Source organism: Oncorhynchus mykiss, chromosome 14, assembly GCF_057628025.1.
Source record: "Oncorhynchus mykiss isolate SJ-2025 chromosome 14, ASM5762802v1, whole genome shotgun sequence".
In the NCBI taxonomy this organism is placed as follows: domain Eukaryota; kingdom Metazoa; phylum Chordata; class Actinopteri; order Salmoniformes; family Salmonidae; genus Oncorhynchus; species Oncorhynchus mykiss.
The window spans coordinates 15,338,629-15,350,000 of NC_143035.1; the positions used below are offsets into that span (position 1 = coordinate 15,338,629).

Consider the following 11,372-nt stretch of genomic DNA (forward strand, 5'->3'; position numbering starts at 1 on the left):
AATTTAAAAAATGAACAAGTGGCCTATGGATATGCTATGTAAACATTTTGCATACAACTTCAATTAGGGTGGGTGCCCGAAATCTTAATGAAGTGACTTTCTTCACAATGTTGAGGTGAAACATGAGGTGTGTTTGTGTGTGTGTGTCTGTGTGTGTGAGACAAGGCTAGGGGGGTCTTCCCCAAATCAGGCTGGGTAAATATCCTGGTGCCACTAATCAATCATCACAGGAGACTCAAAATGGGTCAAAGGTGGGACAGGATGATGTGCAATACAAAGGCCTGTTGAACTGTGGACATTTTGGGAGCAAAAAGCACCAGACAAAGGGGAATGAATGAAGTAACTTTTTATTGGTGAAAATAAAAATCAAGTGTTGATGTCAATAATTCCATGCCATCACAAGAGATTTGCAGTAATTGAATTAATCTCCTAACAAATGCCACATAGACCAAATGGAGCGCTTCCTTTGCACAGCAGAGCCCATTCTAAAAGCTGGCTAAAGGAGGTAGATAAGTAGAAAGTAGACACTTGACTCAACTAGTGGCTGAGAGACCAACAGCAGACCCACCCAAACTATGCCATAAGTACACGCAGACTCCCCGTCTCTCCATGTCATTCCCTCCCTCCCTTTCTCCTTCCCTCTACCACTATGTCCATCAAACCAACAAGGACCCAGAAGTCCCTGTGCTCCATCAGTCTGCCGACAATGTGCCTCATTGACACCCAAACATCCCATTAATCTTCATTTGTCTCATCATTATCATGCCATTGTCATGGAAAGGGCCGCCTTCTCCTGTGTGTTGACAGTTTGTGGGTAGTGGTGGAGGGGTGCAACAGTGGGTGGTTCGGGAGTGGAAGCGGGGTGCCAGCCCAAGGGAGGGGGTTCCCTAAAAATTGCAACTACATTTGGCGGCTTGTATTTCCCATCACGGCTAATGTGATTCACATTCAAATAGCGCCACCCCACTCTAATTTCTCAGCTGCCTAGGACCTCTGCTTCCTGACAGCAGCAGCAGGGTTAGCTTGGTGGGGCTGCAGGAGATGCCTGGGGTTTCTCATGCCCCCCCACCAACCCCAGGGGCTCGACCCCCCACTGCTAACAGAGCTTGGAGTGGCAGGCCAGGCAGTAGCAGGGGAGGAGGAAGGAAGGAAATGGTCTTCAGTTGCTAGGAAGGCCAGGGAAGTGTCAATTCTCCAACAGTGGCCCTGGAGGGGACCTCCAGCTGTTCAACTGTCCATAAGGGAGCAGTGTGAGGGTCTTTCCCACCATGGGAGCTCTGTAGCCACCTGTCAGATATTGGAGGAGTCAAAATGTCTACTATAACAGCAGTTTTCCCCCTCCTAATCACTCCACGTTACGATAAGAGCAGACATAATATTATGTTTCAGAAAGCAGAGTATGTTCACATAGAGTTAGTACATAGATGGGGAGAGAGAAAGACAGAAAAGAGGGAGATGAGGGAAGGACACAGAGAATTAAGAGGGAAGGATACAAAGAGAGAATGAAATGAGAAAAGAATACAGAGGGAAAATTAAAAGGAAGGATACAGAGAATGAAAACCCTTAAATTAAAGCGCCAGGCCATTTCATCCTGGGTGTGTTTTGCCCAGGCCCAGGCTCTGTCTTTGATCAGCACTCAGGAAGTTTATTTTGGAGATAGAGGGAGGATAAGGAAGAGAAGGATGGGAAGCAGAAAGATAGAGAGAGAAAGGGAGAGCAGGAACTCTCTGCGCGTTCTATCTTATCTCTCATATCAGTCCGGTTGGATGTGGCCAGGACGGCGACGTCTCTGAGCTTTCTGTCAGGAGCTGGGCCAGGACCCGGTCCCCAACACCAGCAGACCCCAACTAACTGAGAGAGCAAAGAGGAGAGGGCAAGAGGAAGGGGAGAGAGTACAGAATGAAGGGGGTGGGGGGGTGATAGGGGTGGAGAGATATGTGTTTTAACCAAAAATGTATCTGTTCAAGATGTCAGATCCCAGCATCCTGCACTCAGAAATAGTAAGGGGTTTCTTTTCCATAGCACAGCGCAGTGTCTCTCCCTCCCTCTGGTGCTCCCCATCGCTGTCAGACACACACATTTGGTTTATACTTGTGAGGACCAAACAATTGATTCCCATTCAAAATCCTGTTACTTAACCCTAACCTAAGCCTAATCTAACCCTAAACCCAAACCCCTAACCCTAAGCCCTTTTCCTTGTGGGGACCAGTGAAATGTCCCCACTTGCCAGAATTGTCCTTGTAAGGACTTCTGGACCCCACAAGGACAGTAAAACCAAACACACTCTTACTGTCTCTGTTCACAGAGCCAGCGTAAGTGCCACACGTCATTACCACAGAGGAACACAAAAGAGGCCTGTCAGTGAGTTATGGTCCTGGGAGGAATAGGGGAAATGCCTCATGACAAAGGGAGAAATCTGCCATGGCTGCTTCTGCCTCTCATCCAGGGCTTGGTTTCTTTCTCTTGCCCTCTCGATCTTTCATTCTCTCGCTCTTGTGCTTTCTCTCTGGACCCAATGCCCTTAATCTGTCTGTCTCTCGCTCTGTCGGTCTCTCCGTCTCAGACTCTCTACTGTCTCGCTCTCTGTCTTTCTCTCTCACTATCAGATAACTCATTCCAACAGATTTGGGCAGTTATGGCAGGTAGGCTTGAAGATTTACTGGTGCTTCACGTCAAGAAAAGAAAACACAAAATATCACTCTTCCATCTCTAGCCCAGGCCGTGTCAACAGTTAAATTCCAGCTCATGAGCAATGAAGCCACTTCATTGATTAAATGCGGGAAGTTAAGACCAATAAATAACCTTTATAGATCACTGCTAAGTGCATTTTTTTAAAAATGGCCAGTGGCCTGGAGATATGAGCTCTGCTGCAGTGAACTGACTGACTCCCCTGCATCAAGTCCTTTTGAAAGGCAACTGCAGAGTCGTGGCCAAATAACTTCTTCAAATCCAGTCAATTCAGTGATATCCATGGAATTCAGATGAGAAAATCGCCACTGGAAGTGGGTCATTTTGTCAGGTCGAACACTACATCCAGTCCATTCCTGAGTTGACTTAAGTTGACCCCCAACTCTGATATGTAGCCTCTCATGCTGTCTCGTCTGTCTGCAGCAGACATACAGTAAGCAATATGTTTGGAACATCAACTCAGAATAAAATCGCTGTCTCAAATCGCAATACATATAGAATCGTGAGAAACACAATACATATCGGCACCTTAGTATTGTGATAATCTCGCATCGTGAGGTCCCTGGCAATTCCCAGTCCTAGTAAACAGATACAACATGTCACCCTACATGCACTAATGGCAAAATGGTTTTGTTAAGAAAGGACACTGTGACCCATCCCAGGCCCTGGCCAATTAGCTTGAGGGAACGCCATGTTTGTACCATATCTGGAGGGGTCTTTTGTCACCATTGACTTTCATGGGGGTTTACCGGGAAGTACGCCTCATATTTGGCTTCCCCCATCTGCTGTGGCGTACACAATGAAGGGCTTGTTTGTCGCGGCCTGTGTCCTCTCTCTGGCCGTTGTGTCTTCTTCCTGAAGCCACAGATGTTCCCAGTGTCATCCCATTGAAGCGCCTCCGGACAGACTGGCTCGTCTGTGTGTCAGTGTATGTGTGCGTGCGTTGATAGCAAAGCATGGACTGACTCCATGGGAACTCCACAGCCGGCTTTACACTGTACAATAATTACACTGATAATGTAATTATTGTGGTAATGTAGACGTTCAGTCATTCAACAAGTAATTGGGGATAATACATGCCATTCAGCGTATTGAACTAGGCTGATGATTAAAAATGGTGCCTATCTTTCCCATTCATTGAGGCTTGATACGTGCTTCCAGTTTTCAGAATAAGATGTGTGCTTGCAAGCAGTTGCCGTGTCGTGGTCATCAAGTCTGCAGTATTATGTTTATCAGGTAGAAAAAGTTTTGAACTTCATTTCTGAGACAAAATATTTACCTTCCTCGATCTCCAGTAAGAGCGAAAACTTCATCAAAGAACACAATGGAGGGGGTGACAGCTCTGACCTGGTATCGACATATGCGAGGTATTAATATACAGTAATTGCATATACATTAGAATGTAGCATATTAAAGCAATTTCCTCTCAGCAGAAGTAGTACTTATGCTCCTAGTGTAATGGGTATATGATAGACAATGAAAGTTGGCCTGGTACTCACCTCTCTGACAGCCCTCTCAGACTCCATTACATATTTACTCAGTGACTCTGGACCCTGAAAGACCGTGAGGGAAGTTGGTTCTCCTGTCCAGTGATTCATTATAGGACCAGGAGATTTCCGTACGAGGACCCTAGTTATACAGTAGGCTATAACTATTCATTCACATCATTATAACACTGGTAATACACGCTCAATTACATTTAACCTAGCTAACCACAAGCTAACTAGACCACTATTTAATATCGGACAGGAACACACCTCAATGAACAAACCACTGAGAACTTTTTGACAACCCGCCAAGAAATCTCTCAGAGATGAAAGGGATAGTTATTTAAGAGGAAGAGGGGAAGAGAGGGAAAAATGATCATTAAGAAGGAAGGCAGAGAGGACAAAGGAGGTAGGGTAAGTAAGGTTGATGGGGCCACTCTGCACTCTCCCTCACTCCGAGGCGGATAAACATCCACTCAGCCCGTCAGGACGCACTTCCTCCCCTGCAATCCCCCCTCTTCAACACCTCTGGGCTGGCAGGGAGATGACACCTTTTGTCTCCTCCTTTCTACCCTGCTAGAGTAACAGTCATATTGGCGTGTAAAAATATTTTGATAGAGTGTTAGAGTTTTACTGTACACGACGCAAGTAGTATGCATCTAAAAGTATAGTGAAGCAAGGGTAATGTGTCGGAGGCAAAGCTAACACACTGGGGAAAAATAATATGATTTTGTCATTGAAAAAGTATTAGCCAACTTCTTACTATTTTATTTTGCTTAAACATCAAGTGTAACATAATTACGAACAATTTGGGTTGGACGTTATTCACAAATAGCATCTATGAGAAAAACCTTTCAGAGAATTTTACACTGTAAGCACTCTTTAAGAGGTAAGTCTTTCTTCGTTATATTACAGCCTATCCACTATCTTTTACCACTGACCCAATCTAAATCAGGCTGGCTGACAGTTTCTGCCCCATCTTACCCGGCAACCACTTCCAAAAGAATCGGCAATTAACAATCAGTGAAGTGATCAATCAATCTCCATCAAGGGGCCTGGACAGAGCAGGGCGAGGGGTGTAGGGGATAGTTGTGAATTGGGGTGGAGAGAGAGAAGGGAGACGACGGGGTGGGGTGATGAATGAAAAGGACAAACATGGGGTCGGAGGGGTCAAGTGAGAAGGCCTGTAGGTCTGCCTCCAAGGAAGCCAAAGATTCTGAGGTCCTTGAGATAATCAGGGGCACATCCCTGTTTTTTAACAGGGGTGAAGCCAAGACAATGGCTGCTGGTGGTAAATCACTGGCCATAGCTAAGTACAGTATGTTTTGGAAAAAGGAAAGAAGCCGTACTAGTTTTACTATCTATAGTTGTAGAATCTCCCTAGTTGTGGAAACGTCAAAAGGTCCATGCCATGTCAGCCATAACAAAAGAAACTGTGCTTGAAGGCAATGCACACAATGCAACTGCAAAACTGATCCATTACAAAAGTATGCATTATAGGGGTGGGATTTAGGGAACCCTGTAGGTGTAGAAAAGACTAAAAAGGACTCTTCCCTGCCTGTACATTGGCCACCTGGTGGAGATAACAGGCAACAATCAAACTTTGAATGATCATCACCTTAAAGGCAAGGAAGTTGTGGCCGTTCTCGTTGGCCAGAACTTTGGTGATCATGAAGCAGCCTGGGGTCCATAGAGTAGTACTCCTTTTGGGGTCTGGATGCCCATGCAGGTGAAGGCCTCGTGGTGCCTGAGAGGCCACTCCACCGCCTGCTTAAGTTTCGGCTTCACCTGCTCCATGCCTCCCACATCCGACCAGCGCACCTGCAAGGGAAACAGACAAAACATTCGGACACAGCTGGAAACAGAGAAGAATACAGAGGTTTCATACACAATGGAAAGAGAGGTCCCCAATGGGCTGTATAGGGTGGCAGTTTTAACGGAGCATGGTGTCCAGCAGTGTTATGAAAGCTTCTTTAGAAACCGATTCAAGAAAACTAACACCTTTTCCATGATCAACGTTTTTCAATTCAAAAATAACATCCTTACCGTGGGGCAAGGAAGTTGTAGGTGCAGTTTGCCCAGTGTCGATTTCTCTCTACAGCTGTAACAAATCAATTAGCCAATCAAATAAATCACTGAAATACTGTTTGTATTTTTGCTCTGTGCGAATTATTTGGAATAATAGGCATACAGTACAAGAAAATGAAAACGTAGTATACGTCAGGAAAAGTATTGGGCCCGAGCTGGGCTGAGGGTGAACCAGCAGACATTGAACAGAGCCAGCAGCTGTCCCCGTTGACAGATGACGGGCCGAGGCGTACGACTACAGGAGATAAAACAGATAAGGAAAGCAGGGGTTGGCCAGAGCAATAAGTCCCCCCCCCCTCATCAGCATTACTTTTCCTCTGTCAACCCCCCCCCCCCGTTCCTCCCTTCCTCTGTGGTAACACATCCCAGGCAACCGGCGCCGTCTCCCGGGAACGGAGCACCTAATGGAAACCTGGCATCCGGCCACATACTGTAAATACCACATGCTGAACAATTTATGGGGAGAGAGAGGAGAGAGAGATGATAAAGATGGTGAGAGGGAGATGGGAAGAGAGAGCATGGGCGAGAGCATGGAAGGAGAGAGAGGGCGAGAGAGAGACAGCCTCCTCCTGCCAGAGTCTATGGGGTGTAAATCAAATCAGGCAGCTTCAGGTGCCAGGCTAGCAGCAGATGTGCACAGTAAAGATTTATACATCTTTTCTCCCCACCCGCCCGATTTTGTTTTGTTTCTGTTCAGGTTTTCTGCAGACAAAAGAACATAGCTCTGGCGTAACAAAAAGGCACCATTAATTCCAAGGTGCTTTTGTCACGAATATGGCGGATGTGGAATTAGAGGGCGCCGTTTGAGTCACACCTTGCTGTGTTGATTTCATTCCCCCTGCCTCTTTTTCTCTCTCCGAGACCCAGTTATTATCTTTTACTGTTGTTGTCTGAAGTTTACAAGGAGCTTCTCAGGGTCTGGGCTTTGATGGGGAGGTGGGGAGGTGGGAGAGGAGGGTGGGAGGAGGAGTTGCGGTGGGTACTTCTCCCGACAAGAACTTGGAGAGAAAGATGAGGAAGAAGAACAACGGAACGTCTCTCTCGACCAGATCAAAATATTAAAAGGTCCGGTCGGCCTGAGAGAGAGGCGTGCTCTGCTCTTGCTTTCGCCTCACCCGGGATCCACTGGATGTTTCTTATATAAATGGATTAGAAACAAATGTTTGCACTCATGTGGATATAATCAAGTCCAAACTCTGCGGCAGACCCTTCAGCTGCAGTGCACTGGGGGAAGGAAAAAACTAAAGTCCCTATTTTGTTTCCAGGAACTGGCCGCAAGAACTGAACGTCTCGGGGTGAGCTCAGTGCAGAGGAGCATTAGGAGGAAGGAGGAGAAGGGCCTTTTTTTCTCTCTCACTCTCTGGCAGGAACCGACATCGACCCGATCTGCTTTCAATTAGTACTGGAGATGATGATAGCCTCTTCCTGTCCGTTATGTCTTGCACATGCAAAGTCCAAAACATCATGGATGGCTGTCCCCCCACCTCCCCAGAGTGTGTGATTCATCTCCGTTTCAGGGAGGGCAGCAGTATGGCCTGTGGGTCATTTCCATCCGACACTTCCTCGGTTTAAACCCTGCACGTCAACAAAAGTCATTGGGGATCTGAAAGCATCTTGTCTAATGCACAAATTACTTAATGCCTCACTGTACTATTGGTATAATACATTGACTGGTAGTCCAATGAGTAATTAAGCAATGTTCGCTGAGAGATGGTGCGGGGCGGCAGGGTATCCTAGTGGTTAGAGCGTTGGACTAGTAACCGAAAGGTTGCAAGATCGAATCCCTGAGCTGACAAGGTACAAATCTGTCGTTCTGCCCCTGAACAAGGCAGTTAACCCACTGTTCCTAGGATGTCATTGATAATAAGAATTTGTTCTTAACTAACTTGCCTCGTTAAATAAAGGTTTAAAAAAAATGATATCTTTCGATCCCTGAGGAAGTTTGTTGATGTTTCAGAACATGAGACTAGGAGACACTTTCCGTTGTGCTGGTGACATGAGCAGAGTTGTTGTTCCATATTTGTGTCACTCTATAAATCGAACGGCGGTTAAAAGGACATTTTAATGCCGACCTTCAAAAGACTAAATGGGTTTCTAAACTAAAAAGGAAACCAAAGGGCCATAATCCAGACATACCTTGGGGACATCGATGGCGACCTGCCTCATGGCACCTGGTTTGACCTCCGACATGGCCCACTCAAGGTCCTGGAAAGTGACCGTCCCTGTCCCCATTAATTGTAGGTCCGATGGCTGGGAGCCACTGCCGAGAGCACTCCTCAATGCTTTCAGCCCTGTAGAAAGACCAGAATGATATCAACATATTTGTTGATGTACCAAGGTTTCCAAATCTCTAGGTTTGGGGTGGTATAAAAATAATAGTGCATGGTGGGTAATAAGAGAGACAATTCTGATAAAGAACATGATTTTGTAAGAGATGGACATTTTGCAAGTCTAAAATGTTGTGATGATGTGTACAGTTACTCGGAGGAAAGATGCCCTAGCTGCAGTAGGTCATGTTTGAAACATTGATAGTTATGGCCTGAGGGGAACATCAAGACTGTTGTTCAGCATTGCCACCTTTCTCGGGGCTAGTCTTCAGAGACAAGACATTGTCAAAATGTCAACAATAGGCTAAGCCTCCCTTTCCTCCTTTTTCCAAAGACAAGCCTTTCAGTGACGGACAGTTTCCCACACAAGTCCTTGGCAGCCGCTCCACGTCTCCAAACACACACTTACTTTCACACAGTAGAACTTTCACCTCACACGCTCCGACATGCCGTGATGACGAATCCCTGACGAACGCCTAATCTCTAAATGAACGCTATTCTCCTCCACACTTTCAATTCAACAGGGAACATTGAACACGCATAGCCAAGAAGAAAAGCTGGAGAGGAACTTTAATTGACGTTTTATGTTTGAGATTAACTCTCTCTTGACTCAAGGCAACTCCGTTACCTGCCGAGTAGAAAAGAAGGACACAAAAGGACAACCGTACAAATAAATTCATCTGTGCATCAATATCAGCGCAGGATGTTGAGTTTGTGTTGGGCATTGCAGAGTAGGGTCACAAAACGATGAACCACAGGTAGAGTTGGCCCTTGTACAGTCAGTCAGCATTCCAAGGGGCCTAGGGTGATGATAGCTTATGAATAGGCCACATTGGCACTGGCGACGAAGATAGGGAGCAGGCTAGAAGGAGGAAGGGAGCGAGAATAAGGCTTGACAATCACCTAGGCTACATTAGTGTCAATGGCAGGTCAGGATTAGAACAGGGAGAATGCCTTGTTTTCCAAGTGTCTCATGGAATACTGTGGGATTTGAATTCAGGATTGGCTTTTCTTTAAGATTTCAGGAAATCTCTAAGATCCTCACAGTGCGTGTTTAACACAAAGGAGAAAGGGTTCTTCCTGAGGGTTGTGGGTAATTTGTCTTAAACGGTCTATGTTTAAGACTAGACTAGATAAACATGTCACGAGTCCAGCCAATATGAGATAAGTGAAATGATGTGCAAGGATCAAGGGCAAAGCACATTCTGAATAAAGCTGGTGGAACTCTTTGTGCAATAGACAAATATGAATGTGAAAATGCGTAATGAAAAGCTGCTGCTAGGAGTAAATCAGCCTGACTTTTAAAGAACCCTACCCCATAACATTGCAGAACAACCTGCACTCGACTAGAGTAGCCTCCACTCATAACCATTTGTTGTATAGATTCCGAGACATGCAGGTAGGATAGCAGGCATTTGATGAACAAATTACATGGTGGCTGAAGGCATGATTGCAACTGATGCACTGAACCCAAAAAGTTTTTTTCAGCACTCTACCCATCACCACCTTTCTCCTCCTTCCCGCCCAGTCCAAGCTCCGGTTAAGATGGCCCTAGCTCCAACTCAGCCTGGAGGCTGGGGCAAGGGACTGGGGTGGACTGGGGGCCAGGGCAGACGAGAGAGGACTTACGATCAGACAAGACTACATCCTGTTTATATTTTCCAGGATGCGAGGACTGAAAAAAAGGACGGAGGAAAAAATAAATACACAATTCATGCGGAGAGAGACAGAGCGACAAAGAGAGGGGGTATGGGAGAGGAGCCAGCCAAGGTCAGTGTGTTCCAGGTCCCGGGCCCTGGCCTTGCTGCGTACAGTCTCCTCTCCCCTGAGTCCCCCCACATCACATCAACTTAGCCTGACCTGGCCCTGCCCGATGACATGAACGTCTCTTCTCTTCTCCGTTAAAAGCTCCAGGAATCTTCGACTAGCAGCACAAAAACATCTGCCTCAGCCTGGGACCATGCACAGGGTAGAAAGGAGGGGAGGAAAGCACATTTTCTGGGGAGAGGGGGGAATGTGGGCTACCACATCTGCTACCCAGCCGACTCTTCCCCCGTAACTCCCCTCATCGTCTTCTCCTCCACTGCTCAGCCTCCACATCAGGGATAGAGGGATGGTCAAAGGGTAATGGACGTTAGGCCTTGGTTCATCAGGCCACATCTATTTGCCTTTGAAAAAGAAGCTCACTTCACAGTGGGGTGACCACGAAAGCATTCGCACCTTCTCACCTTCTGTTCACTGTCAGGTGTGTTCAAGTGTGTAGAACAAAAAAAAAACAGTTCTGTCTGTGGTGCTTCAACACAAACTTGTCGACAGTATGAGATAGAAAGGTCTGCACACATAAGGCTCAATCTTCCTGGATTGACAAACGTTTTGCCCAGCTAATGATATTTCTCTCACCAAATCGCTGGACACAACATGCTACAGTGGTTGAGGAATAACCTACTAAACAAATACACCTAAGGAAAGACAAACACATCCCTAGTAAATGCCTAGTTAGCAAGTATATTCATGAGCCTGATTAATGAGGTACCCAGCCTGGAATCTGGATAGCCAAAAGGCTAAATAAATGTAATTCAACAATGTGCCTCAAGCATTTTTCGCTTCAGGCATACTATCCTCTGGCTAGGCTCAACCCCAGCACACATTTGGTTTAGTTAGGAAAACATACGATTCCCTGTTAGGAGTGAAAAAATAAGCAACACAACAGAGTTTAATTTGAACCTTGTGGACACTTTTTTTCCCACTTGTTCTTTGCCGAATGCTTCAAATTCACCAGCAA

The 11,372-nt window shown here is 46.1% G+C and overlaps 1 protein-coding gene across 2 annotated transcripts in view; it reads right to left on the reverse strand.

Annotated features, from left to right (window-relative positions):
* Nucleotides 1-330: 330 nt before the first annotated feature.
* LOC110488889 (ATPase family gene 2 protein homolog A-like) overlaps nucleotides 331-11,372 on the reverse strand; it is a 23,943-nt gene continuing 12,901 nt past the window's right edge. The window contains exons 6-8 of one of the 2 annotated variants that reach the window (XR_016486302.1): nucleotides 8,400-8,554; nucleotides 3,968-5,996; nucleotides 331-1,851 (exon numbers count right to left, since the gene is read on the reverse strand). Coding sequence is in view for 1 of the 2 variants with exons in the window: in XM_090198444.1 (XP_090054570.1) it covers nucleotides 5,844-5,996; nucleotides 8,400-8,554 (308 nt within the window). In the remaining variant the exon portion in view is untranslated. Of the gene's footprint in view, nucleotides 1,852-3,967; nucleotides 5,997-8,399; nucleotides 8,555-11,372 lie in introns of those variants that run through there. The other variant, XM_090198444.1, reaches the window with a different exon arrangement.